At 39.2% G+C, this 27455-nt stretch overlaps 1 protein-coding gene across 3 annotated transcripts in view; it reads left to right on the top strand.

The window, feature by feature from the left end:
* Window positions 1-2146: 2146 nt before the first annotated feature.
* The window catches only part of CHL1 (cell adhesion molecule L1 like), a 76077-nt gene continuing 50768 nt past the window's right edge, over window positions 2147-27455 (top strand). For 2 of the 3 annotated variants that reach the window (XM_077821152.1, XM_077821154.1), the window contains exons 1-7: window positions 2147-2237; window positions 4978-5083; window positions 6964-7154; window positions 16112-16234; window positions 17618-17788; window positions 20981-21028; window positions 24368-24488. In XM_077821152.1, coding sequence (XP_077677278.1) covers window positions 2147-2237; window positions 4978-5083; window positions 6964-7154; window positions 16112-16234; window positions 17618-17788; window positions 20981-21028; window positions 24368-24488 — 851 coding nt within the window. The remainder of the gene's footprint in view (window positions 2238-4977; window positions 5084-6963; window positions 7155-16111; window positions 16235-17617; window positions 17789-20980; window positions 21029-24367; window positions 24489-27455) is intronic. The other variant, XM_077821153.1, reaches the window with a different exon arrangement.

Here is a 27455-nt window from a genome sequence, read left to right on the forward strand (position 1 = left end):
TACTCAAGTGTGGGTGAAGAGTAACTCATTTGAAGTCAAAGAAATTACACTGGTGTAAAACCAGTGTAAGTGAGATGAAAACCAGAAATAGCACATTCAATACTCCTCTAAAATATAGCTAAAATAACTTTGTGCATAAAAGTGTCAAACTTCAACATTCAATATGTTTGAGCCTTCCAGGCCTAAAGACTGGTGCTGTAGGTCCTAATGGAAAGATGGGAATCTCCTCTTTCCACTGATTTAAAGATTCCATTCCTAGCTGCAATGGACAATAAGTGATCAGATTTTACGGCTGTTAACACAAGACTTAATATTGCTCATGCTGTAATCTGTAAGACCCTGTAATCTGAAGTAAATTTTCACATTTGAGAGAAGAAATAAGAGATTTTTGTGGCATGTTGATTTAAAATATGGTGGCTTGTTGAAGCTTCTCAATGGTTTGGATTGTTAAAATAAGTCCCTGGAAAGACCAGTTAGTGGATGTAATATAAACCCTTGTCATATAAATATTTAAAAGTGGCAGTGTTCAAGTCCTGCCGGAATTCTCTGGGACCTTGTTCTGGACCTTTTTTGGGCGTCTTGCAACTATTCTGGTACTCGGGTTTTGGCACTTCTTGAATTCAGCACATCCTCTGAAAAGTGGATCTCTTCTGCGGAAGAGTGAGACTGGAGGATTTTGGCATGAGGCTTATCAGTCAGCCTCTTGCTTTGTCTCTCTCATGCTGCTGATAAACTGGGGAATTCTCAAAGATTATCTGAAATGTGAAACAGCAATTCTGATTTTCAGGAATCTTGTAAATTTTGTTTCCACTTTCATTTTACCAGCATTCAAAGTCCCTGACTTTCACTTCCAAATTATTTCCCTCCCTCAGTCAAAATCTCTACTTTCCACCTAGCTTTTAGTCAGAACCTTACAAAGCTGCTGAATTCGCCACAATTCCTAACCTGTTATAAACCAATGGCTTATGACACCTGCCCACAGGTGTTGCAGGTCAGTCAGCTATGCCCCTTTTCCCTCTTGGGCGCTTTAAGACTGGCTGGTTGGCTTTCTTCACTATCGTCTCTCTTTGAGTAAGAGAGGAAACAGATTGTCAGCTTCTTCCACATAGGGGAAACCTCTGCAGGGGAAATAGGCTATCTGTCTTTCCTGCCGTTTGGCAGTCAGCTGCTGCTGGTTCCTGAGCTGGCTTTTGCCTCGTTCTTGGTCATTTCTTGCCTGAAAATTGTCCTGTCTAAGTAATGTTGATATTTGATATCTGGCATATAGTGGTGATTGGTACCCTATAAATACCACAGATAGAGATACATAGATAGCTAAAAAAAAACATATCAGCCTGGTGTTGGTTAATATTTAACTGAGGTACCACAAGCACTACTGACCATCAGAATTTTCTATACACCTGCATTTTCAGAACTGTCTCTTTTTACTCCTCTGTGAATAGCAGTTAAATGCTAATTAGAGATGAAAATGTTCTCCTTTTGGCAGACTCCTGACATTTTTGCCTTTTAACATATAACCCTAGGATGGATAATGGTGGGGTGTGTGTAAAGCTGTAATATAATCGTATTTGGATTATGGAAGAAAAGCAAAGGTTTCATAGGATGGTCCTTAGTAGTGAATCAAATTTGTTTAAATGTCCTGTTTTAAGCATAAATGAAAGATAAAGAACATATGAGATTTATGAATAGGGTCATTGGAGTACTGAATCTCTCTCATTAGATGTGTTACTCTGCTTTCCAACTAGCACTATTCTTAATTAGAAAAATTTATGAACTGGAATGATTACAAATATACCCATCCCTGCTCTCAAAATCAAAGCAAAAAGTAATCAAATTTCTGTGGTATAATTAATGTGCTTATATTTTTTCTGTTGCTATAGTTTTATTATAGTACCTTTCAGAAGCAAAGAGGGGAACTGTACAATTTAATACACCTTTAATATGTTTACAATTTTGCTTTAGCTCTGAACCCTTGAGCATTGCTTTAATTTACTAACCTCATTAAAGCCAAGTTAATATTGTGAGCTAATATGGCTTTCTCCTCTTTACTAGATTTGCAAGTTCACATCCTTACATCTCAGTTGAACTGAAGGTGGGAGAAAAACATTCTTTCATTCTGTTTGGACTCCCTGTTTACAGAAGAGAGATGGAGATACTATTAAGCACAAAAAGGATCAACATATGTCTGCTTTTCTTTGTATTAAATTTGGCAGAAGGTATTGAAATACCATTATCAGGTGAGTTGTAGCTATTTACTGTAGCTATTTGTTACTATTTACTCTGCTTTCTTCTCCCCTGAAAACCACTTTGCTTTCTCCCCTGTTTCAGGTGTTCCGTTATGAATTTTATTCTGCCTTAACATGGCGTTTTGGGAGTTTATACATGATACAATTGTAATTTACTTTCTTCAGGCCCATTTAGATGCTGCTGTGAACTTATCTAGATAGCACATCACTGACCTTTGAGATCCTACCCTCTGTTCTGCTCAGAAGTTTCAGTTCCGTCCTTTGCATAAATCTCTCCTTTTGGCTGTTATTCTTTCTGCAATTGGTCTGATATACATATCCATTTATTTATTTATATGCAGCCTGCTGTTTCATTTTCAAAAGGGAACATATGTGGATCTGTCCGAATAATTTTATCCCAGGAGAATATTTCCCATCATTTGAATGCCACTTGCAGGAGCACCTACTTTACCATGTCTGGCCATGGTACACATCAAACGGCATATTTTACATAGCTGGTTCTTCTTCAGTGCATGTGTACAATATGTAATGAACCTCATAAAAGGCCAATCCCATGGAGCTGACTAAAGGAGCAAGGGTGGAAGATTTAGCCCCAAACTACATTTCATCGTAGGCAAATAAATAAGGGTGATTACACACTACAGTTTTCTTTTGGAAAAAAATCTCATCCCATTAATATTTTTGTTAGATGAATTGTCTCACCAATTATTCATAAAAAAATAACAAACCTGGCCTTTTTTGTCTAGGCATACAGGGCCCGACCCTCAAACATAGTTAGGGGCCTAACTCACATGACCTCAATGGGAGTTAGGCCCCTAAACTCCTTTTGGGGATCTGTGCCTCAGACACTGCAGCCAGAAGGGTCCTGTAAGTAGTTTCAAAACATGTTAGGTCTCAGCTATAACTTTAAGGCACTGGCCCACTTTAGGGCACCCCCCGCCAGGCCCCAGAAAGAACTCTGAATGACCCGTGCCTCCCAGCAATCCCAGCGCTATGGAAGAGAACACTTACTAGGAGTTTCAACATACACTCCCTTCCATGGCTGGGTAGCTCTACATACCAGTGCAGGGAGGCAGTACCTCTCCTTCCTTCGGAAGTGGATAGCCCCAGTGGATAGCCAAGAGGAGTCCTTGCACTCAGCTGTGAACAAGATTGCATTTGAAGCCAAGGATGGGACAGGTTCCTTGTGCATTCACCAAAATGTAAGCACCAACTCTGGGAACCATCTGTGTCTTAATTTATTTGAATAGAGCATTTTATATTTTAATAAAAAGGAATTCTGTCTGAATATTTATAAGCTAGTGGGAAAGGGTGGACACAGCAGAGATGCAAGGGATTCAGCATGATATGATGCAGCAAGATACTACATTTTGTTTGAGCTTTGAGCTTCATGGCCTGTTCGACTTAAAAATGAAACCAGAGAACATGCTAATTTTCGTGTTGTGTATAACAATGTGATGATCTGTTATCCCAGCTTACAGTGCAGAGCAACACCCACATTCTCTGTTGTGTGTCTCTTACTCAACACTTTAATTCCCATAGAAGAAAAGTCAGTGAAACAACATTGATTTGCTGTTTGTGTAGTAACAATGCGCACTCATGCCACAGATGAATGAAAACTCTATGTATCCATAATGGATCCAATGATGTACCATGTAGTGTATCTATGTGTAGTTTAAAACACGCCAGTCTATTCATTTACTCTCCTCCTTAAACTTGGTAAATTTGGGAAAACATGAAACATTAATGCTCTCAAAAGCAAGGTGTAGGTATTGACTGACTTCTGTGGGAATATTTCTATTCTGAGTCAGAGCTCATCATTTCTAATGGCAATAAAATGTATGTGATATTAATGGCTATGTTCAGAAATGTCATTTCTGAAATAGATGGCATTCTCTGGGAAGTGTATAATCATCCATATTCCAGTTTATTGAAACCTGCATGTATTTTGCACATATTTGATTTATCTGCAGATTCGCCACCTGCTTGATTCATTAGGAGTGAGCAGGGGGAAAGTATTTTCTTTTAGTCACCTGGCTTTAAAAAAATCACTTACAAACTCTCAGAAGACAAATCGGAGCTCAGTACAGTCATGAACATTAGAAAGTTAGCCTCCACATTTGCTATCTTTAGCTTATGTTGGAAGAGACAGTGGTCTCTATTATGGCTCTATGAGCTGGAGCCATGCAGGGACGTGGAAGCAGGAACACCAGCTATGTTGCAACCTCTTGATGCATTATGCTTTCAGATAGGAGAACAAGTTATGATGCCTTAGAGGAGAGAACATAGGAATGGCAGAGCAGAATTTTTCTGCTCATGCAGCCCCCATCACTGTTCTACAGGAGTCTGATACAAAGCCCATTGAGATCAATGGAAAAACACTAACTGACTTGAGTGGACTTTGGATCAGGCTCCAGGTGAAGATCAATGTCTGAGGAGGGAAGGACAAGAGCCATATAATTACTCCATCCCATTATACTCCCTCCATGTCATGGAGTGCTGCAGCCAAGCACTGTCCAACCTCCCGTTTGGTGCTGAGACACTTGGAACATTGACTTCAGAATACTGAGAGTGTTTTCATCATCAGGAGAATATGTATAAATGTATAAATCTGAAATGTTTGCTGGGATAATGTAATGGGGTCTGGCAACCTTGATCCCTTTAAATAATCTGAACTGTGTTTAGTTTGGTTTGAATAGTACTTGATCTAATCAAATTGTCCTCTGTTCAGTTGCACAGGTTCCAACAATTACAGACCAATCCATGACCCAAGTTGCATACCCTTTTGATGAAGACTTTACAATTAAATGTGAAGCTAAAGGAAATCCACAACCCACGTAAGTGTTTCTTTAAACTAGAGGAGTAATCAAAAGTTTGTTTTCCTTTTCTACCAGTTAACTGCTGCCTAAACGTTGTTCTTACTTGGCAGGGAAAAGGAGAATTGATGCACACTAATCAGCTTAGAATCTGGGGGATAGGTTAAGCTTTGTGTTCCCCATTAGGCCACCCAACTTTTGTTGCTTGATCTCTTCCACTCGCTCCATGAATAGGGATTAACATGCCTTTTCCTGTTTGGAAATGTTTCATTTCTCAAGTATGTGCTAAATTTATCCCCAGGTTCACACAAGGCTGACTCCGCAGTATTAAAAGAGATATGAGTTGTGTAATGTCAATCAAAGGGTACCAGCTGTCCACTTACTTTTCACACTGCTTAGCCTTCCCTCCCCCATGAAAATACCAAACTCATTAAACCAAGTGCCAAGTATTCACATTTACATTTAATTTGATATTTTGTATGTGCCTAATATCACAATAGTTATCTCAAAATAAGCACAAGATAATATTTTTCATCAAATATTTTTAATATGAATTTATGGGGTTTGTAATAAAATATTCTGTGAAATTTTACCAGTCAGGTTGTTTGTTCAACATGGATTAAATTATTTATTAACTAGCTGGAGCTCTGTGCATGTGTGATTGTGATTGTACAGTTTTGATATTCATTACTCCACAAAGTGAACAAAGTTTAAAACTTGGTGGGTTTTTTTTTTTAAAGAGACATTTTAATATTAAATAAGACACAGTCATTTTCAAGATGGCTCTGACTGAAGCTCTGCAGCATGTTAACAACTAACTTGCCCTGTTTCATGTTTGGTTACGAACTGAAAGGTCAGCCTAGGTCAATTGTTGCCAAGGTTTCCTAACATTCTGAATAGGGCAAGTCAGAAAACTGAATGTCCATTCACTGAGACATTCTGACTTTTTATTTCTCATTCTGCATTGGAGTAAAAAGTCAAAATTTCCCACAAAATTTTGATTTGGGACCATCAAAACTTTTTGTTTCAATAATATCAAAATATAGTATAAAATTTATAGAGAGAGATAGATATATCTCTACACACAGTATTATCTAAAAGTCTAAATGAAACATTTAATTTTGATGTGTTTAGTTTTCTACTTTATAATTTCAATTAGTTCTTAACACTATTGAAACAAAATGAGAAAGTTGAGAGAACAATTTCTTCAAAGTAAACGTGTTCCTGCAAAATGTTTAGATTTCAATGAAACTGCTTTTTCCAATGAAAAACTGTTCAACTGGAAATTTTTCGACCAACTCAACTTCTGAATGCACCTGCCCCAGTTTCAAACCAGCTTGGATTGAGTATGGGTAAATAAGGTAGGTAAAGTTATGGGTTTGTGTCAAAATCACACCCAAATTGAGATTTGTGTCAAAACAAAAGGCCACTTGAAGCATCTCATGTTTATGTGGCAAACCAAGGGAAATTCAGTGGATTCAACTAAATTTTTCAAATCTGCATAAGACAGAACCAGTGATATTGTTTGTTTGTATGGACCCCTCCCAACGAACAGCACCAAGTTTTCTATAGCTTTGGTTCTAATCCAAATTCTGTAGTTTCTTTCATTGTGGCCAGTATTTTGAGACTGACTTTCATTTATTGTCCTTGCCTTCAGCCCTCAATTAATATTTTGTGTCACAGTCAGTGTATCTCAAAGTAGCGTGCTCAATAGGAGAGATGTGCCCCATAGCTAACGTTAGCTACATTTCCCTTGGGGCCTGATCCAGCACCGTAAAAGTCAAAGGGAATTTTGCCATTCACTGTAATGAGTCAGGATCGGGTCCTTGATTACCATTATGCTTATACTAGAGCACATTATTTTCCAAGGCCTTATGTTTAATGTTTATATTACCTTTCAGTTTTAATTGGACTAAAGATGAGAAACCATTCAGTCTACTATCTGACCCCAGAATAGTTGCATCCAGAAATTCAGGAACCTTTGTGATCCAAAATCAGGGGATCATAGCTGATTTTCAAGGGAAATACCGTTGTTATGCTTCAAATGAACTGGGAACTGCCATGTCAGAAGAAATCGAAATAATAGTTCCAAGTAAGTTTCTCAAATGAAATGCTGTGTTTCTTTTTATTGATAAATTGCATAGTCAGTTGCTTGACCACACTTCGGTTCATTATTTCTTCATGAAATATAATCAAGACCAAATAACCAATGTTAGTCAGTTTTATTAATATGGTACAGGAGAAAGGTTTGATATGATACCAGTCTCCAAAGAACAGTCCCGTGCAGTGATGTTGCATTCACCTTATGCAGAAGGTGTATTCCCCAAGTTACACATTTCAGCTGATATTATTTAAATGATTTTATAAATTACAGCACTAAAATCCAACTCATCAGTTTGTTCCAGTTCCCTAACCTTTTCTTCTGTTCCTTCGTTATCTTTGTTTTGGATACTAGCATTCCAGGTAATAATCTGTGAAGGTATATCCCTAGCTTGTACTAAGACACAGAACAGATGTATCTTGATTTTGACAAGTTTCCTAGCTGCTTGTGCCAAATGCTTACTTCAGCAAATACAAGGTGTTATGGGATACTTAGCATAAGTGAATAGGATTATGGTACAGGCTGGTTTAGGCTATATCACTGTTACAATATTCGTGGTTAATATTATTGGTGCTTAATGCATTTTGATTGATTGATTGATTGCCAGCAATATTAGTCAAAATTTTAATGAGGGGAGAGAATATTAGATGCTATCTCAGTATAACAATGAAGGTGGTTGTCATATACGGCGTGCTATGATTTTTATTTATTCTAGTGTGCCATGGTCATAGCAGCCTAAAAAGTGAAACTGAAAGCTATAGTTATTAATTTTCAGAATGTCTCATATTTCCCCTACTGTCCTCCATATCTCTTAGGGAGCCCTAAGAAACCTTCAAGGTTTTTCTCTGTTTAACCACAAGACTTCCTAACCAAGACTTCCTGTGGAGCTAAGTTAGCCACAGTTGTGAGTCAGTTTGACAGGCCCTTGCAATGCAGCATTCTGACATTTTAAAGTGCTGTCATCATGTTGTGCCCAAGCACCACCATGGTGCAACATAATGACATTGTGGCAAACCATCATCCCTCTTGAGATATAATGTCCCAATGTGATGACTTTGTGCAGGCCTCAGAACTGATTTCAGACTTTTTTAATAGCGGGTCACCTCAAAAAACCACCTGTAATCTGGGAATCCTGATGTGGTAGTCCCGCATATCCCTAACTACTTCGTAATCGCTCCAGCCACTTGCTATTGAGTGGTTTGAGGCACTTCTGTTCTCCCCACTAACTCACTAAGTTTGTTCCACAGCATTCCCAACTCCTGTTTGCTAGGAATTAATTACCAAATCTGAGTAAATAGCATGGAAGTTCAAGATATTACCACTGAACCATCAGTACCTTCTAAGTTTTCTAGTACAAATACTAAAAAACATTCCCCAAATACTTTAATTTACAAGGAACTGGGTAAATTGTGTACGTATTTTCATAGCTATATTAATTTGGAGAGCATTTATTATTCACGGATACTTGCTGAATAGAATTCACCATGCTTTATCTCTAGAGAATAAGCCAGCAGGGCTGTTAGTACAGGCTTTTTTAATGGCATCCTCAGGAGAATTGAGTGTTTGGTGGCAGAAAATGATTTGCTTTGACTTGACTATTATTTCTCTACTGAGGCCATGAAAATAAACACCTTTTGAATGCCTTCTCTTTTTATTTTTCACAAAAGTCATAGCAGTTTTTTGTACTGTGTTTAAAACAGCAGTTTTGCTCATTCAATGCCACCAGTCTTAGTACTTTGCATTTCTACAGCTTCCTCTATCAAAAGATCCCAAAGCACTTGACAGACGTAGGGCCAATGGGTCCTGCTGAGATCTGCATGTGATGGAGGCCCTCCAGATGCTGATTTCAGCATTGCCATGGAAGGGAGTGGTCACCTATCTCCTTGGCAGTATCTCTGGCCATTTGAGTGCAGAGGTAGAAGACAATAGGGAACATGCATCATCCGTCTACCAGCCCTGTAGAAAAGTTTATGCAGCCTAAGGCTATTATTTTTTCTGGCATCCTCCTTCTGTGCCATGGAACATCTCCTGAGAAGTGATCTAAAGGCAGCCATAAATAGGGGAAAGCCTAGCAACGTGGCTTCATGGGAACTGTGCTGTCACAGAAGCTTAGAAAGTCTGGGAAGGAGAGCCAAAGCCAGGACAGAGAGTCCACATAAACTGTTCTGTGTTGGGGCAGATCCCCCAAGATACACAGGGAGCAGAACCTCTTGATCTTTCTGTGGGGACAAAATGTTTCTCTCTCCCTGTCTCAATCTCTATCTGTCTCTGGTTTTATACTGCTGCTTTTACTCATAGTACCTGAGCACCTTCTGCATAAAATCAGAAACAACAGTGAAGTCGTTGGTGGACTTCATGGAGTCTATGGAACTTCTTCCTTTTCAGGGAGATTCTTTCCTGACTGTGTACTCTGAAATGAAATCCATGAGAGGAGTCTCCCAGGGTTTCCTTTTTACTGACCAGCTTTTATGGATACCTTTTTTCTTGAGAGGTGTGCTCTATACACTAGCTAGCCAATTAAGCCTCATGACACACTGGCCACAAAGGTCAGGTGCATATATGTAGGAATTACTTCACTCATCACTAAATTTCAGCAGCCTCTAGGGGTGTAACTCATCAGCACTGCACAACAGTTTGACTTCAAATTGTATTTTCAGTTGAACTGAACTGAATGTCATGGTGTGAGTTAAAATGACCTAGTCATTACTGGAGGGGACACAGTAGTTGTTTAATGTCACCCAATAATTTTGGGCAGAGTGAAAAGAGCAACATTGCCATTCAAAGCTCTAGGCAGAACACAATTATTCACTTTGGAATCTGGCCAGGGCACTGGGGTGATACCACTACTCATAAGAAGACTGCCGGGGGCCCTTTAATTTCCCAAATGGTGAGGACGTCAGTTTTATGTCCCTTCTAAAGTATGTCACCTCCAGCAGTACAAAGTCTTCTGATATTCTGGTGATCCATTGACTTTGATTCCAAAAGAAGAGCTACTTAAATATATAAAAACAGAACACTTTTCTTAATTGATGCCTGTTTCTTGAATTTTGGAACCTGTAGTTGAGACAGGACATGTGGATAGCTTGATATGTGCTGGACAAGACTTTCTTCACTGCAATAAGGGTGCTTATATTAGAAGTAGATTTCCATTCCCTTTATTGTATTTAACTGAATTGACCAAGAACTATAGTAGAATCTGAATGCATGTTTATCTAAGCATATGTGTATGATTAGTGTTCATATACAATTAAGTGAAACAACAGGCAGTGCAGATTATATAGTGCGACACATATTAAATGCCATAATAAGACAAGGATGCAGACAACAACCACTGTACTACTGAACTTATAATTCTGTTACTTTAATTATTGAATGTGCCCAATGTCAGAAGGAGAAATTGAATTGGGACTAGAAATTTAAACCTTGTATTTAATTGATCACAAGGTACACCGCCTCCTTGGTGAAATGTACACAAGATCCATTTAAAGTATATTTATAGTTACTTTCCTTAAAACACTTAAAACTACAGAATGAAAGCATAGCATGAAAATAAATCAACCAAGAAATAAATTCACGGACAGTATCTCACGTTATCGATTGCACAGTCCACCTAGAAGTCAAAGCCTCTATCTAAAATTTGAAAAGGCATACTGAATTCTGTAGTGAAGAGACCAAAAGGATTCTTGAGTTGAGGTAAAATAACAATTGGCATTAAAGCACTTTACAAAGGTGAATGATCAATATTATCCTCATTTTACAGATGAGAAAACAGAGTGGCTAAGTAATGGAGCAAAGTCACACAGCAGTTTGTGCACGAGCCAGGAATAGAACCCAGTCCTGTTGGTCACCCAATTTACCAACTAATTCACTGTGATTATTCTAACAATCGCCAAGTCATTTATGGGGATAAACACCCTTCTTCTTGGGAAAGGGTAATAGCGAAAACCTTCCATGTAGGCAAGGACTAGCATCTATCCCATAGTAAGATACCTTCCTAGATTGACAGCCAGCCATTACATTAGTCAGTTTAGTGTGGAAATTAGAAATCATTCCATAAATTAGCAGAATCATCCTTTGTAAACAGTTCAAAGACTGTAATGAGAATTGCTAATTTAACTCCAAACGGCACAAGCCAGAACTGAAATTGATACACTGAGACAGATCTCAGGCTGTGTCCAAGCTGTGCTCAGCACAGTGCAGGTGGAAGGAAGTTATAAGTCATATTTATGTCCCTCTGGTTTGCTGGCCACTGTCTTGATCCCTGGCATAAAGAAGATCAACCTTAGGGCTGCTCTAATTACTGCTGATTATCAATGGCCAAGGAATGCTCTGGGTATTGGGGATTGCCAGAGAATAGAGATCTCCTGGCCATTGTCCCCTTAGCAGCTCTTACTCAAGACTGGGCAACAACAGTGTGTGTGTGTGTGTGTGTGTGTGTGTGCACACGTGCACGCTCGCTCTCTCTGTCTCTCGCTAGTCTGCTGGTGCAAAGTGGGTATAAACCTGGTGGAGGAGGCAATGAATGAGCCCTTCTATGAGGGGAACATATATAACCATATACCGGCATAGAAAGACTCATTCACTGGCTGAATTGCATCTGAGAATCTCCTCAGTGCATGCTTCTCCAGCACAGCTTCCCAGTGCTAGCCTCCCTGACTCCACACTGGCTTCAAATGCAAAAAACAAGCAGTGGGCCTTTCTGATTCTCTTCTCGCTTACACAGGTGTAAATCCACAAAGTCAGTGGAGTGATAACCACGTAAAACCAGTGTAAGAGAGTAGAATCAGGTACCTTAATTGCATCCTTCTCTAAACGGTGGGACAAATTCTACTGTCAGTTACACTGAGAATTTGTCTACACCATGAAGCCTATGTCAGTATATCTGTGTCGATATAGTGCCTAGTTTAGAGAGCGTTCTGCACCAGCAGAAGTGTGTTTGTGTGTTGGAATGCCACCACCCTGAATAACATTAGCCAAGTTGACAGAAACACTCTTCTGTCAACACGGCTGCTCCAACGCTGTGGATTTTTTCAGCATGGCTGTCACTAGGTATTTGTTTTTTTTCACACCCCTGACTAATGAAACTATGCTGACATATCATTAAGTGCAGGCTAAGCATGAGTAAATCTGGACTAATCCCACTAAAGTTTGGAGTGTAGTGAAATGACCTATGTAACTTCAGGTTGATATCAGGGAAACGGAACAGATTCAGGCCCAGTATCTATACTAAAAAACTCATTAGTTTTAGCATAAGATTACATAGTTCCCCCTTCCTCCTAATTTTTCACTGAGATTATGAATTTTCTGAACATGGGAAAATAGGAGCAGGGATCCACAAGACAGTTGCTGAATTTTTCCTCTCCCTTGTCCCATTTATCAGTGGTATTTCAAAACATTCAACTCTAATCTTGAGTTTTCCAGTAGTGTATGGTCATTAAATCGCAAGTCACTCTGGGGATTGGATATACCCAGGTTCACAACAGTGAGAGGGCACTGAAAACAACAATTTGTCACTGATGGTGACTGGTGGGTCACCATCAGTCACAAGCAGAGAACTTGGGCACAGACCAATATAATTTTGATCCTTATATGTCTCACAGTTTAATGACACTTTGGTATTAGAGAACTCAAGATATTACTTCGGCAGGAATTAAAATGTGGCATGAAGAACCATTCCCAAGACAGTTCTGAGTGTGTTATATATCACAGTGTGCTTTGGGAAATGTTTCCATAAGAGGCAGAATGCAGGTGGATAATTTTTCATCATGTGGCTCTTTTTTTTTTTTCCTGCCAATGGATTGTCTGAGCCTTGATAGGATCCACCTGCTGGCATTTCAACAGGTCATTCGAAGGCACATTATACAAGTTTGTTCTCCCCCTGGGTAATGAAAATGTGAGATGGAGTACCTTGAGCTATGAAAGATTGTCTGGCCCTGCTCTTTATGTCCGTGTGTAGGCAGTTGCCTGTAATATCAACATGACCTTTTTTTGTAGATGTCATGGCAAACTGATTGATTGATTTCCAATTTCACATTATCCATGTGCTGTATGGATAACTCCGTGCAATTTCAAAATCTATCATGAAGCAGTACGTCTTGCATAGAGCTCAGAACCACTTACCAGCTTAGCTCAATTATTATAGATTCTGTGATCAGCCACAAATTAGTAGCAATTGATTACATAATATCCAAGAATTAAAATGATGAATACTGCAAAAAAGTTGCACACCTGTATGCACTTAGGAGTGATATAGCACAGCCAGTTCTTAAGATAATGTTATGCGCAGAGGTGCTGGTGGCTGCATAGATCACGGAGTTGATGGTTGGGTTGATGGGTGTACTAAGCAACGTCTATTCAGGCTAAATGTGGGAACCATTCAATACCCGGGCTATACTGAAAAATGAAATAATGGAAAGCAATGTCCAGGGTCTGCACCAGCATGACAAGCCTAGGCAGTGGTCTGGCCAGGCTGACTAAAGCTGATAACAAACACTGGGGCAGGACAATGACTGGGGTAGGGTTGTGCATGTGTGCATGCACCAGACAGAAAAGCTCTGATAGTGTGTCCCTGAGAAAAAGATAAAAGAGAGCTTCTGGCTTAAGTGCTGGCTGAAAGAGTTTCTTGGCTCACTGTTCCAAGTCTATCTCCTGTTGTTTTCTTCTTGTATCAGGATTGCATCAAAGAAATAACAGACTGTCAACAGTTTCTCTTAATAAAACAACCCACAGGGTACCAAATTTGAGTAGCTGGTTGGATCACAAAGGGGTAACAATATAATCAGCTTTTTTTGGTTTTTAATAACTCCCCGAACACAGAATGTAGGAAAATTTTGCCTTCCAGCTGATTAGACAGAGTGGGCCTCAGCAAGAGAATTGGTTGGAAGCTGACCTAAATTTCAGCCTAATATGTGTACCTGGCAGGAACGGGAATTGTCACTGGGTGTACCTTGCAGGGCTTAAGGAGTGAAGAAGCTATGGGAAGGAAGCTAGCTGTAGTATTCTCGCTGTTGTCCTTCATGAAGTGGGTGAGATTCATGGGATCTCCATTTTACTGCTTGTTAGGGACCCTTACTCAGTTTATAAACTGGAGATTTTTAAAATTGTTAATCTCTCTGCCAATAGAAGACTGGTAGATATAATTTCTCATGATCCATGGTAAGTGTGAGAACATTCCTTCCATTTTATCTTATGGCAGAGTAATGCCTTCCTTTCGGCCAGTAATATCTATACACAATTCTTACTCAAGCAATCAACATCATGTTGTAATTGTTCCAGTTCAGACTAGCTAGTGTTACCACAGAAGGAAATTTAAGAAGAAACTGTAACTCAGAAACACTTCTTGGAGCCACAGCATGTCAGATCTGCTGGCATACATGTTGCAGGGAGGTGGTCCCACATGCTTCTCTCCCCTAATTCCTCCCAGCTACTTACTCAGAGTGGGGCAGGACGTATCAGGCACACAGCCTCTGTTTTCTCCTCTGCACCCAAACTTAAGATGCAGGTAGGTCCTGCATCCTGCTTCGTTATGGAACTACACATACCAGTCTCAATCTATCTCGTAATATTTGTATGTAAAATCCCCAATAATCATTCAGTTCCTTAATTGTAACCTACTCCTAGACCATGGGCCAGATCCTCAGATGGTGTAAATCAGCACAACCCATTGAATTTGGTGGAGTTGTACTGATTTACATCAGCTGAGGATCTGGCACAGACGAGCTTTGACATTTAAACGTGATATAATATACAGTTGCATTGCACTGGAGTTCACATTAATAACTGGTGTGCAAAGCTGGCACTTTTTAATATATCCCTTTGGCTCTTGATAGCCATGATTATTTCATTCTTTTACTATTGCTTAATTATGTATTGAACTGACAGAATTGCACCTTCCACCAGTTTTAACTTGCCTCAAATGTAAGCAGGATTCAGTGTCTGCCCTAAAGCAGTCTCAACTTGGTTTGCTTAAAGAGTGGTTATATTTAACAAATGAATTTGTTTGTTGAGTTGTGGCTTCTCTAGGCTCATTCCAGGATCAAATCTTACTCACCTTACTTGTGGATGTAGCACCAGTGCCTTCAGTGGGGGTGCTCGCATGAGACTGACAAACAAGATACAGTCCTTTGTTTCTGTTTGCAGCTGGCTGTTTGCAGCTGGGCTGGTTGCTGTTCCTGTCCTTTATACGCAGTCCTTGTGGGTTTCCATTGACTTCAGTGAATTTTGGCCATTGAATCAGGTCCTAAACTATTGGATCAACTGGTCTATATTTAAGAGCTAGATCCATTAGCCCTTGTGCATGTGAGTCAAAAGGACTGCTTACATGTACAAGGATAGCAAGATCAGACCCTAAAGGTTATGTAGGGGCAGTCTGCAGCTGTGCCACAGCAAAGCTTGCACACCTGAGAGAGGGGGAAGCAAAGATCATCCTAAGCTACCTTTCTGCCTCTTCTAATTCTGGGGCTGACTGAGCACCAAGCCAGCCCCTTGCACAAGTTATAGCAGCTGCCTAAAGTCTGCTCTAAGTTGCACTGCCTTAAGTTGCACTGCCTGGGAGCCATTATGCCAGTGAGGATCATCAAACCACAGTCCTGCCCTTGCTAGCCTCCAGCATGCCCCCGAGTAGTGGAGGATAGAGGAAAAATGTGTACCAGGATGGGTTGATGTAGAGTCATACATGCAGATTTTATGCCAGACTTCCCCTTAACATCACCATTACTTTGCTTTCCGTTACACTAATTCCTTTGTTCTTTGTGTATTACAGACTCTTTTGCTGGGATCTTGTCGTCTTGCTCTTTTTTCAAAAAATGCCAAGCCAATTTTTGCTTTTATGCGCATAATAATATTACTTAATACAGAGAACAAAAGGAAGGATATGGGGTAGATGTGCTGTTTGCATAAAAGGGGGCTAAGGATAAGAAAATGAAGGAAACTGTTTCTTTTTGTCATAGGTGTACCAAAATTCCCAAAAGAAAAGATTGAGCCAATTGAGGTAGAGTATGGTGATGCTGTGGTTTTGCACTGTAATCCTCCCAGAGGAATTCCACCTTTGCATATCTATTGGATGAATATTGGTAAGTAACATTTGATGACACAACACATAACAGGCCTTTCTTAAAATGCCTATCAAGATCAGTTTCATTACAGATTCATAACTGATGAAAATTAAAAGTGTAAGCACTAAGGAAAAATATATGGATGGCATTGTAGGCAACTCAGTGAAAGCCTCTATTTAATGTGCAACAGCAATCAAAAGAACAAGCAGTATTATCGGGATTGAAATTCAGACCCCATGAAGTCACATGGGACTTTTGCCAGAATTTTTTAAAGAATGGGATATAAATCAATATTTAAAATGTTAAAATTCCATTACATAAATCAAAGGTTTACCCTCAATATGAATATTTTGTTTAGTTCTGGTCATTCCATCTGAAAAAAGGATATAGCAGAGGGATTTAAGAGATAGGTAATAAGAATGGTTAGACACATGGAAAGGTACTGGTAATAATGGTACAAAAAGGTGAATCAGGTCATCTTCTGCACCTTTCATAATGTACATACAATGAAACTGAAAGGCAAAACATTGACGTTGATGAAATAAAATGCTTTTTAACATAACAATTAACCTGTGAAACTCATTGCCACAAGATAACACTGAGTGCAAGAGCTCAACAGGGTTTTAGAAAGGGCTAGACACACACAGATAATCAGAACATTCAGTTACAGTAAAGAGGATAAAATATACCAGTAATATAAACCATCCTGCTTCAGAAGGCAAGCCAACTTAACTGACAAGATTAGGAATAACCTTCTTCTGTTGTCTGGTTATTGCATAATTGGCTATTTTAGGGGATTCTGTCACATTCTTCTTTAAATGTCTAGGGTGAAATCTTGGCCACGTAACTCCCATTGACTTTGGTGGGACTCAGATTTCACCCCTAGGAGTTATCACTATCAGAGACAGGATTCCAGACTGGATAGACAGCTGCTCTCATTCTACATTTGGCTAGTTTGACAATGAGACAACACAACCTTTGCATGGTCTAGTAGTTACATACTATAAGATGTAGTTACAGGGAAGATAAGTTCTGCACAGTGGAAACCTAGAAATCAAGGCATCGGTGGCAGTGTTGTAAGCCTTTGTAGCACTGAAACTTGGTGGGATTTTCACTGCATCATCCCCTAGTAATTACAGAATTAAAGTAAATGAACAAAACTGACTTTCCAGAGAATTCATGCTGTTTCTGTAGAAAGTTTACCTAGGTTCTTGTTTCATAAACTCCCATTCCCATGGCTGTAAAAGGACACAGAGATTATGGTTATGTTGCACCTCCTTCCTCTTTTACATCAAAGTTCTATTCTGCACCTGAAAGCAAACACATGACAGGAGGTGTAAATAGTCATATTGGGGGATGGCAGGATATCATAACCGTATTATAATATTTTTTTCTTGCTAGATTTACAACACATTCCACAAGATGAAAGGGTCTCCATGAGCCTTAAGGGAGATCTATACTTCGCAAATGTGGAAGAAAATGACAGTCGAAGCGATTATTGTTGCTTTGCAGCATTTCCCAGGCTGCGGACAATTGTACAGAAAATGCCAATGACACTGATGGTTACACGTAGTAAGTCTTTTAAAAATTGTTTTAACTCCCCCTTGTCACTGAATGAAAATATGTGGCATGTGTCTAACATGATTCTCTCTGAACAAAATACATGTTAATATGCTTATTCCTATATTATAAGTCTTACTCTGAGAGCTAGATCCAACTGATAAAAAGCTTCTGCAGTTGCTGGGCTGCAAAAGCACTATTGTCTTCCTTCTGTTCTCCACAGCTATGAAATCTAATCATGATGCATCAGGGAAACCAACTCCCTTCTCAGCCACTGAGTGGATGATTAGGCATTCCATACAGCCTCTTCCCCCGGGCATGGGTTTGCCTGGATATGGCAATTGGGCTCTAGAGAATGACGTTAGGGAGCTGCAGTTAACATGATCAGGGAGTACTCCAGGTGTCCTGTTATGCAACAAGGTTCTTGCTTGGCTGACTGGGTATTAGAGAACTTCAAAATGGCCATAGCCTAGAGTTCTTGGTTTGTATCTGACAAATCTGTTCCTGAGCTCAGCCATGGAGAGCCAATGGTACCATTTGTCTTCACTTCTATTAATAGTAATCAGTATATTACCGTAGTGCCCAAGCACCAGCCAAGGATGGTGCCCCACTGTGAGAGGAACTGAACAAACAGTAGAAGATTATCCCTGCCCACTTCTGATAGGAGCTCAAGAGAAGATAGAATCAACAGAAGTCATGAATGGTCCCTCCGTCTCTAAATGCACAAAATCACCTTTTGTTTAGAAAAAAGCCTCATAAACCCCATTATTTTATAAGGTACAAAAGCATCAACTTTCATGACCTTGGGAGAGGAGAACTGGGTGTCAATGCTTTCCCAATCATAGGAAATGTACTCCTACTCTAGAGCAAGAGGAAAACTTGTTTGCATGGCTGCCTCTAGTAAGAAGTAAAAAGCACAAAGGAATTGAGCATAATATGCCATGCATTTCCTGATTGAAAGGGTGAGTAGGAGACATGGAGCTGTTCATTTTCTGACTCGTGGGCATTGTAGCTACCCAGTTTTTTGCAGATTAAAAGAACACCAGATACTTTAGATCTGTTCAGTTCCCAAAAGTGAGAAAAAGGTCATTTCAGATACTGTACCTGCACCTAAGTCCCACTGCCAATGTCATGGTTTTACATTTACATTTTCCTATATATTTATTTTGCTTACTCTTTTTTGTGTATCAAAGTTCAAGCCAAACAACAAAGGAAACAAAGTGACTCTATATACAGAATGTACAGGAAACAGTGAGATTGTGCTTTTGAAGGAAGTCAAACAAACAAAAAGAAAATCAGAGAAAATATGGTAGGCCACATTCGCAGGCTGCGGTAATCGAAGCTTCACTGAACTCAGTGGCTCTATGACAGTTTACACCAGCTGAAGATCTTTCCCATTTTGCTTGACTCATTCAGTTGCAGTAATTTTAAGTGTCACTTGCAAGAATAAATATGTTAAAAATCAATTGAGAATATATATTATTTTAAGCTGGCTGTGCCCTTTAAGTCACCCTTCTGGTTTCAATAATATCTGACTTTGGGGGATTTATGTTTCCTAAAAAATCAGGGATATTTTCTTCCTAAATGAAAGCCTCAATATTTAATTTACAAGTGGTATATTTTCTTGTTGGGGTAAACAGATAAATAATTAATAATACTAAGTTCATATACCTTAATACTTGGTTAATCCATCTGGAGGCCTCAGATGGAGTATTGTGTCCAGTTCTGGGTGCCACACTTGAAAAATGATGTGGACAAATTAGAGAGAGTGCAGAGGAGAGCAACAAAAATGATAAAAGGTTTAGAAAACCTGAACGATGAGCAAAATTAAAAAAAAAAAAACCTAGGCATGTTAAGTCCTGAGAAAAGAAGACTGAGTGAGGACTTGATAACAGTGTTCAAATATGCTAAGGGCTTTTATAGAGAAGATGGTGATAATTTTTTCTCCATATCCACTAAACGTAGGACAATGGTAATCAGCTTAATCTGAAGCACAGGAGTCTTAGATTAGATATTAGGAAAAACTCTCTAACTGTAATGATAGTTAAGTACTGAAATAGGCTTTCAATGAAGGTTGTAGAGTCCCTGTCATTGGAGATTTTGAATAATAAATGAGACAAAAACCTGTAAGGGGTGGTGTAGGTCAGTCGGGGTATGCAGAGACCCATCTAGAGATTTGCCTAGTTTTAAAACAGGCTACATAAAAAGCACTAACGAAGTCAGTAGAAACTAAAATTTCATACAATGACTTGTTTATACTATTCTATATACTATACACTGAAATGTAAGTATAATAGTTATATTCCAATTGATTTATTTTATAATAATATGGTAAAAATGTGAAAGGAAGCAATTTTTCAGTAATAGTGTGCTGTGACGCTTTTGTATTTTTATGTCTGATTTTAGAAGCAAGTAGTTTTTAAATGAGATGAAACTTGAGGGGGTATGCAAGACAAATCAGACTCCTGAAAGGGATACAGTAGTCTAGAAAGCTTGAGAACCACTGATCTAGGTATACTTTGATCCTGCCTCAGCAACGGGGACTGCACTAAATGGCCTTACAAGGTCCCTTCCAAACCTACTTTTCTATGAACTATGGTGCTATGTTTTAGGATATTAATTGTAAGTAAAATATCAGAAGTAGATATCACATTCTATAGATGTTTAAATGTCTCCAGTCACACACACACTAGAGGACTTCATCCTGCAGGCTTTGGAACACTCTGGCCTCAGGGCAGCAAACCACTTAAGTACATGCACATTACTGTTGAAGTCAATGGGACTATGTCTGTACTTAAAGTGAAGCAAATGCGTAAGTGCCCCTACTGAGGCATTGTGTCTGAGAGCAGGAAGAAGCAGATAAATAACAAAGGAGAAAGGATTAAGGACAGAATCTTTTAATGAATGCTAGGAACCTATCAATCTTATTCCACATAACTGATAAAATCGCTTTCTAGTGAATCTAGAGTTCCTGAGTTTTACATCTTTTTATTGTTTTCTTTATACATACAAAAATTCATTGTCTGTGTTGATTTGCATTATAGTGTTTTGGTGGTTTTATATAAAATATATTTACATTTCCTTTAAGAAAATATTTTGTGTAGGTTTTTTTTGTTTGTTTGGTTGATGTTTTGTTTATTTTTGACCTTTTAATCTATATCAACTATTCCATTTGCATTTGGTTTTCATTTTTGTTTATTTCAGTTAAACATACTAATGACTCAAGCTCACCTAATGCTGCTGTTACTAAGGGTGAGTGTACCTGTTTGTTTCTTTGCCTTTGAATTCACAGTGAGAATACTTAAGAGCTACTTAATGTGTTGGGTAATCTGAAATTTTAGAAAATGAAATATTGTATCAATTTAGATGAAATACTGTTACTGCTTAGGAAATACTTTTAACATGTTTGCTGGGTATAAGGAATACATGCATCAGTATTGACTCAGTCTTTACTATCTTGACTGAGGTCTGAAGGATTTTTAACATTACTGCATCTCTCTTCCATGTGAAATAAAGCATTCAGAGAAGTGGTCCTGACAAATAGAAAGTATTTTTCAGAATTGGCAGTTTTGCTGATCAAGAAAGTGATTTCAAGGGGAGGAGCTTCAAGCTAGATGAATAAAAAAATCACGAAGGAACTATGATGACCAGATAGTGCTAGAATATGCTGTGATGTTTCATGTAACAATAGCAGAAAATATGGATAGAACTGATAAGGGTGTGTAGATAACAGAATATATCTGGTTTCAGAGTAGTAGCCGTGTTAGTCTGTATTTGCAAAAAGAAAAGGAGTACTTGTGGCACCTTAGAGACTAATCAATTATTTTGAGCATAAGCTATCATGAGCTACAGCTCACTTCATCAGATGCATCCGATGAAGTGGGCTGTAGCCCACGAAAGCTTGTGCTCAAATAAATTGGTTAGTCTCTAAGGTGCCACTAGTACTCCTTTTCTTTTTGAGAATATATCTGGATTCTCAACCCAAATACTAGGGCTTGTTGGAAGATTTTAAATGAAAGTTTTCTACTGGAAAATGCTGTTTTGACAAAACTGAACATTTTCACAAAATCAATTGATTTTGAGGAAATGTTGTTTGTTTTTTAAAGGAAAAAGCTATTAAAATGTTTAAATGCCCTGTTTTCATAGTTTTCGATCTCGAAGTTTTGGTTTTTTTATGTATTATAACCTTTTTTTTTCTAAATTTACTTTATTTTTTTTCAAATTGAACCATAAAGCGTCAATATAAAAAAAAGGGGCGGGGGGGGGGTCAGTTTAGTGAAACAAAATGGTTCAAGTGACTCAAAATGATATTTTTGGGAGGTATTTCATTTTATGAAAAAAATCAAAACTGTGGCTTTTTGTTCCAATTCGGGTACAAAACAAAAACTTTTCATGAGATGAAAAGTCTATTTTCCACCCCGTTCTACCAAATACCTTATTTTTCCCCAAACATGGTTATCAAGAGAGAATATATTTTAAAATTAAGTCCATCATTTCCAAAACTAACCAGTGATTTTGAGTGCCTCAGTTTCTGGAGTGCCCAACTAAGAACACCTGAGAGGGACTTGATTTTTCAGAGGACTAATGCTGAACAGTTTTTGAAAATCAGGCCCTTTTCAGGTGTCTCATGCTGGACACCCAAGAATGCTATTCATGTCTGAAAATCTAGGCATATGTGGGCGAACATTTGTGTACAGCACGTGTACTCACTGGTCTGTGTAGTACATACTGTACAAAGAAACCCAAAGAAATTAAAGAAGGGGAGAAGAAAACTGGCTTGTAAGATAGAAATGATTTATTACCAAATTATCAGTAAATCGCTTTTCTTGAAGAATCAGTAAACATTTGAATGACATATTGGCTATTAATTATTACTGAATAGCCATTTAACAATATAAATGGTTAAAATGTATTGTCAAAGAAACAACTGAGTTTTTGTTGACAGTCTAGAGTAAATGGTTATCTGAAACCCAGGACAGTAAAAAGGAGTTTTGTTATGAACAGTGGTTTGTTTTCAAGCTGTATTCCCAAATGCATTCGTGAGTTGTTGTAAATTCTGCAACTGTAGAGGGAAGGCGAATTCTAAGTTGCTGGCAAAGGACAAAAGATATGATTTCGGCTGAGATTTAGAAGACGATATAAAGTTAGTGAAGGGGAAAGACATGAAGACTGTTCCAGATGGCAAGAACAGACAAGGGAAACGCTCATTCACCACCATTGGTCAGAGTGTGTGGGTGAGGGGAGAAATAAGGAAGCAGAGAGGAGGCAAATACTAGCTGAGCAGGCATGATAATAGAAGAAAGGTCCATGAGAGAGGCTGGAGCAAATCCACGATAGAGTTTTTTCAAGGCATGGCAGGAAATTCTGAACTGGTTCTTAAAATTGACTGGGAACCAGGGAGGTTGTCTGAGGATGAAGCACACTTCTTAGGGCATGTGAGGTGGGAAGCCGAATTCTTCTTAGGCTGTCAGCTGGAGAGATGGGACTTGGATCTTCGTTTGGAGGGATTAGAAGAGATTTCAGCAGAGTTGGAACAGAGCATCTGGCCCAGCCACCCTGTCACCCAGCTTGTTCCCAGCTTCCAAAAACTCGCTGCCACATCCAGTCTCCTTTAGGATGGTTTAGCCTCTTACCATAGGCAAGTAAAACAACAGAGAACATCCCTTTAACTCTCCTTTTCTCTCAGGCTTCCAAGCCACCTCTCGTTGGAGTCTCTGGTGCTCCTGTTCCTGGCAGCATCCCAGTCCTAGTCAGCTCTGCTCCCTTCCTGGAGCAAGAGCCCCATGGCTGCTGCTCTTCACAGGGACCCATCACAGGAGTTAGCTGCACTCCACCATGGTTTTCCTTCCTTTTCTTAGGCATGGCCTGTCCCAGTCATTCCCTTCCATCTCCCATGTCCTCCCTTCTGGTAACCCTTAATAGGCACAGGGATAGCTTAGGTCCCTTTAATTGGCTCACCTGCTCTGACCCAGGGGAGTTGGGCCCAGTTCTCCTCAGAGGGACCAGCTCCCTTGTGACACACCCCTTCACCCTATACCATTTGGGAGTCATACTAGTGCAGCTGCAACTCTGGCCCTTTTAAGAGTGACATCTCCCAACCAACATCGTCAGCAACCAGGAGCTCTTGTACCAGCATAATTCAGGACTAGCCTCCCCCTGAACATCTTCTGGGTTGATCTGCCTCTTTAAGACACCAACAGTAGCAGCCAGAGAAAGAATCCCCCACTGTTGTATGATTCTAGCCTAGCCACTGCCCAGCCCTGAAAGCTGGATGGAAAGGAACTTCATGAGTGTAAAGTTGTGTATTTGTTTAAGGGTTTGCAGGTTCAGGGCTCTGGTTTTGAGGAAGAGAAGGTTCTAATTTTATTCCTGTTACTATAGTTGTGTTTTGAATGTAAGTAAAAAACAGAGCCCTAGGTAGGTCTTTTAGAAAAATACCACAAATATAAATAAAATGAATGAATGAATATTCCAGAAATCTTCTGACCAAAGCAATATTTTTAGCACTGGTTAGAGGGTACAGAATGATTCAGGGACATATGTAATCACCTTACTTCACAAAGTCTGACCCTTTTCTTTTCTCTTTTTTAGCTAATTTCATCAAGGAAAGAAAACCCAAAATACTGATACCACCTGAATCTTCTGGTAGCAGCTCATCAGTTACTGTCATCAAAGGGGGAGTTCTACTACTTGAATGCATTGCTGAAGGGCTGTGAGTACTGGACCCACTTAACAACCTTCTGAAATAAAGTTAGAGTAAAAGGAAGCACCTTTATACATTCTCCAACAGAGTATATAATTTTACACCAAATTTCTGTTTAAATAAATTGTACTTTTTGAAAACTGGCATAGAGTTACAATGGAGAAAGTTTCCTGTTGGCGAGTGAGTCATGTACAGGTTATAGACAAGTATAACTAAAGAATCAGCATTTACCATAGTAACTGGCATATCACCGTTGTTTATCCATCCTGTGATCACTGGTTTTGCAGATGTTCCAGTATGGTGACCACTGAAAATTATTATTCTTTTGAGTGTATTAGGAATTGATTCAACTTCCACAGTGTGGACTCCAAAAAAACCCACCCTTTTTTTCTTTTCTAGCATGGCCAGTTCAGAGTATTGATTAAGTATCAATAAATTCCTGAGCTTTTCCACCTTCAATGAGATTTCAATTTCCTGAGCACCATCGTACAAGGATTCTTGCCTTCCATGATGCCCATTCAGAAACAAACCCAACAACAGAGTAAAAGAGTAGGGGCATTTTGATTCAGGGCTTTCTGTTTGGCCCATGATAAAGATAAGGGACATCTGCAAAATTAGATATAGATTCATATTTGGGAGTGTTCAAGTTTAATTTGGGCCAATTTCAATGCATGGATGCAGGCATAACTAATCCCTAGGCGTAGCCCTCTGCATTGAATGGAAATCTCAAACCCCATTATTATTAGTATTGGTAATACCATAGTGCCAAGGAGCCCTAGTCCTGGCCCAGTACCCCACTGTGATTGTCACTGTACAAAAAGACCATGCCTGCCACAAAGAATCTATAATCTAAGACAAGATGCAACAAATATATACAGGTAGGGGTATGCCATCTTTTTTATTGTGCAGGATGGAAAATGAGTGGGGAATGGGAAAGTCTAAGCAGATATGATTGAAGTGCAATCCTCATGATGATGATGATGTGGCGTTTAGCTGTGAATACTCCTCTAAGCCCTGATTCCTCCAAGTGGGCAGGGGTAACTTAGCAGCCGTACAGCAGTACTTTCATCAACATGGGATCAGGTTTACCTATGCCCTCCATCTTGATCACCACTTTTTACCTTGTACTTATGTGTGCAACTTTCTACCCAAAAAGGGTTGTGGGAGGAAAACTAGGTAAAGCTTAAAAGCCCTCCAACCATTAAACTTAACAGGGAAAACACATTTGCTCCTGGTTGATGTGTGATAGAGCTCTCTGTTGAATGGGTGTTTAAATCATCATGTTTACAACCTGTATTGTTGAACTCCACATCCTTGTGTGCTCACTGTGGTTAGCAGATAAATGATCCATATTAAAGCATGTGCAATTCTCTCCCATTATAAACTGCAAAATCAGGGTGTTTATCTGCCTGAGCAAACATGTTCAGGGCATCTTGTTTGTCCATGCTTGTTTGAAAGGGCATCACTCACCCTTTGACTAGACAAGATTATGACTTTGCAATTGGTTGCCATTTTCTGAGAGCATGTGAGCAACTCATCTCTGTTGGATTCATTCCAAGTAACTGTAATGGGTTCTTGTTCCTTTTTGCAATACATCCATGTCTAGTTCACTGCCTGTGAACTTCCTTTTTATCCAGTTGATGAATTCTTAAAAAAAAAATATGCGTGTAAATTTTATGCTCAGGAATGTAAGGAACCGATCACTTTGGTTGAAACAAGGACAGTATGTGGACTTGTTCTGCAAATTTCCTCATAAAACTTTCCCCGTGTAATAATTAAAGCTGGTAGGAGAAAGGGAAAGTGTACTTCATGAACATTTTAAAAAGGAATGAACACTTTACATTTACATTTCATTCAAAATTTCCCATGACATGGGAGAAAAAGTACTTTCTCTTTCAAGTATACAAAAAAAGTTGTGGTGGGGATGAAATACAAAACAAATTTACATCAAAGCATGAACAAATTAGGCCAAAATGGAAAAAAAAAATCTTGTAGTCGAAAAGGTACTTTTCTTTGGGAAAAAAAATGACAAATTTTCGACGGACTCTAAGTATATTCCCCCAACCTGCCTCCCCTTGCAGTTCATCCCTGCAGTTCATCCCTGTTCTGTGTGGTGAGCAAATGTCAATGAGGAACTAGATTGGCTAGATTGAGACAAGTTTCAAACTCAGAAAATGAGGAGCAGTCAATCGAAAAATAATTAATGGCAATAAATATATTGCCACTTTGTGATCTCGGAGGATTTTACCCTGATCTTGAAAATGGCAGGCAACCTCCTCTAGATGGTACAAAGATCTAAACTGGTGTTGATGAAATTTAAGGGGTTTCATAGCGTTGGTGTTTCAGTACTGTGTCAGGGATGAACTCTCTTGCAGAAAATATGACACTTGAACTATTATCCATGCTGCTCATAAAGGAACATAATTTCTCGGTACCTGGGGCTTTGAGTAGCTTGTGCCTGGGCATTTTGCCATCTTAACAGATGGACACAAGAGTAAGCAGATATGACACTGTGTATATGCATCATGTATGGTGCTGGGGTCAGGAAACCCAGCTGGGAATGTTCAGACAGCAATCTGTCTTGTACTTCAGTGTCTCTGGTTCTGAGCATGCTCCTAACTTTCTAAAAATATAAAGTAGCTTTTTCAGCCATCTGTGACATGCGGTTAGCCCTATCTAATCAGGCAGAGTATAGAGCGGAGTTATTTTAATGAAGTCTTTACCCCCTTGTCTGTCTGCAAGAAGTCCCTGTGGAACAGGACAAAACAAGCTTCAGTGCCTCTACTATAGCTCATGCCACTATGTTTACAAGGGATGCAGACCTGTTTTGTGACCCACTGTCAGCTGCAAAGGATTTGTTGTACACAGGTCCCTTTTAAACAACAGGCAGTAGCTATGGACCATATCGAACCTCCAGCCAGGATGTTTCAATGAGTAAAATGGGTAGCTCTGCACACAAAGGAGGGCCATTTGGAG

The sequence above is a fragment of the Eretmochelys imbricata genome, chromosome 7 (assembly GCF_965152235.1).
Source record: "Eretmochelys imbricata isolate rEreImb1 chromosome 7, rEreImb1.hap1, whole genome shotgun sequence".
NCBI lineage: Eukaryota > Metazoa > Chordata > Testudines > Cheloniidae > Eretmochelys > Eretmochelys imbricata.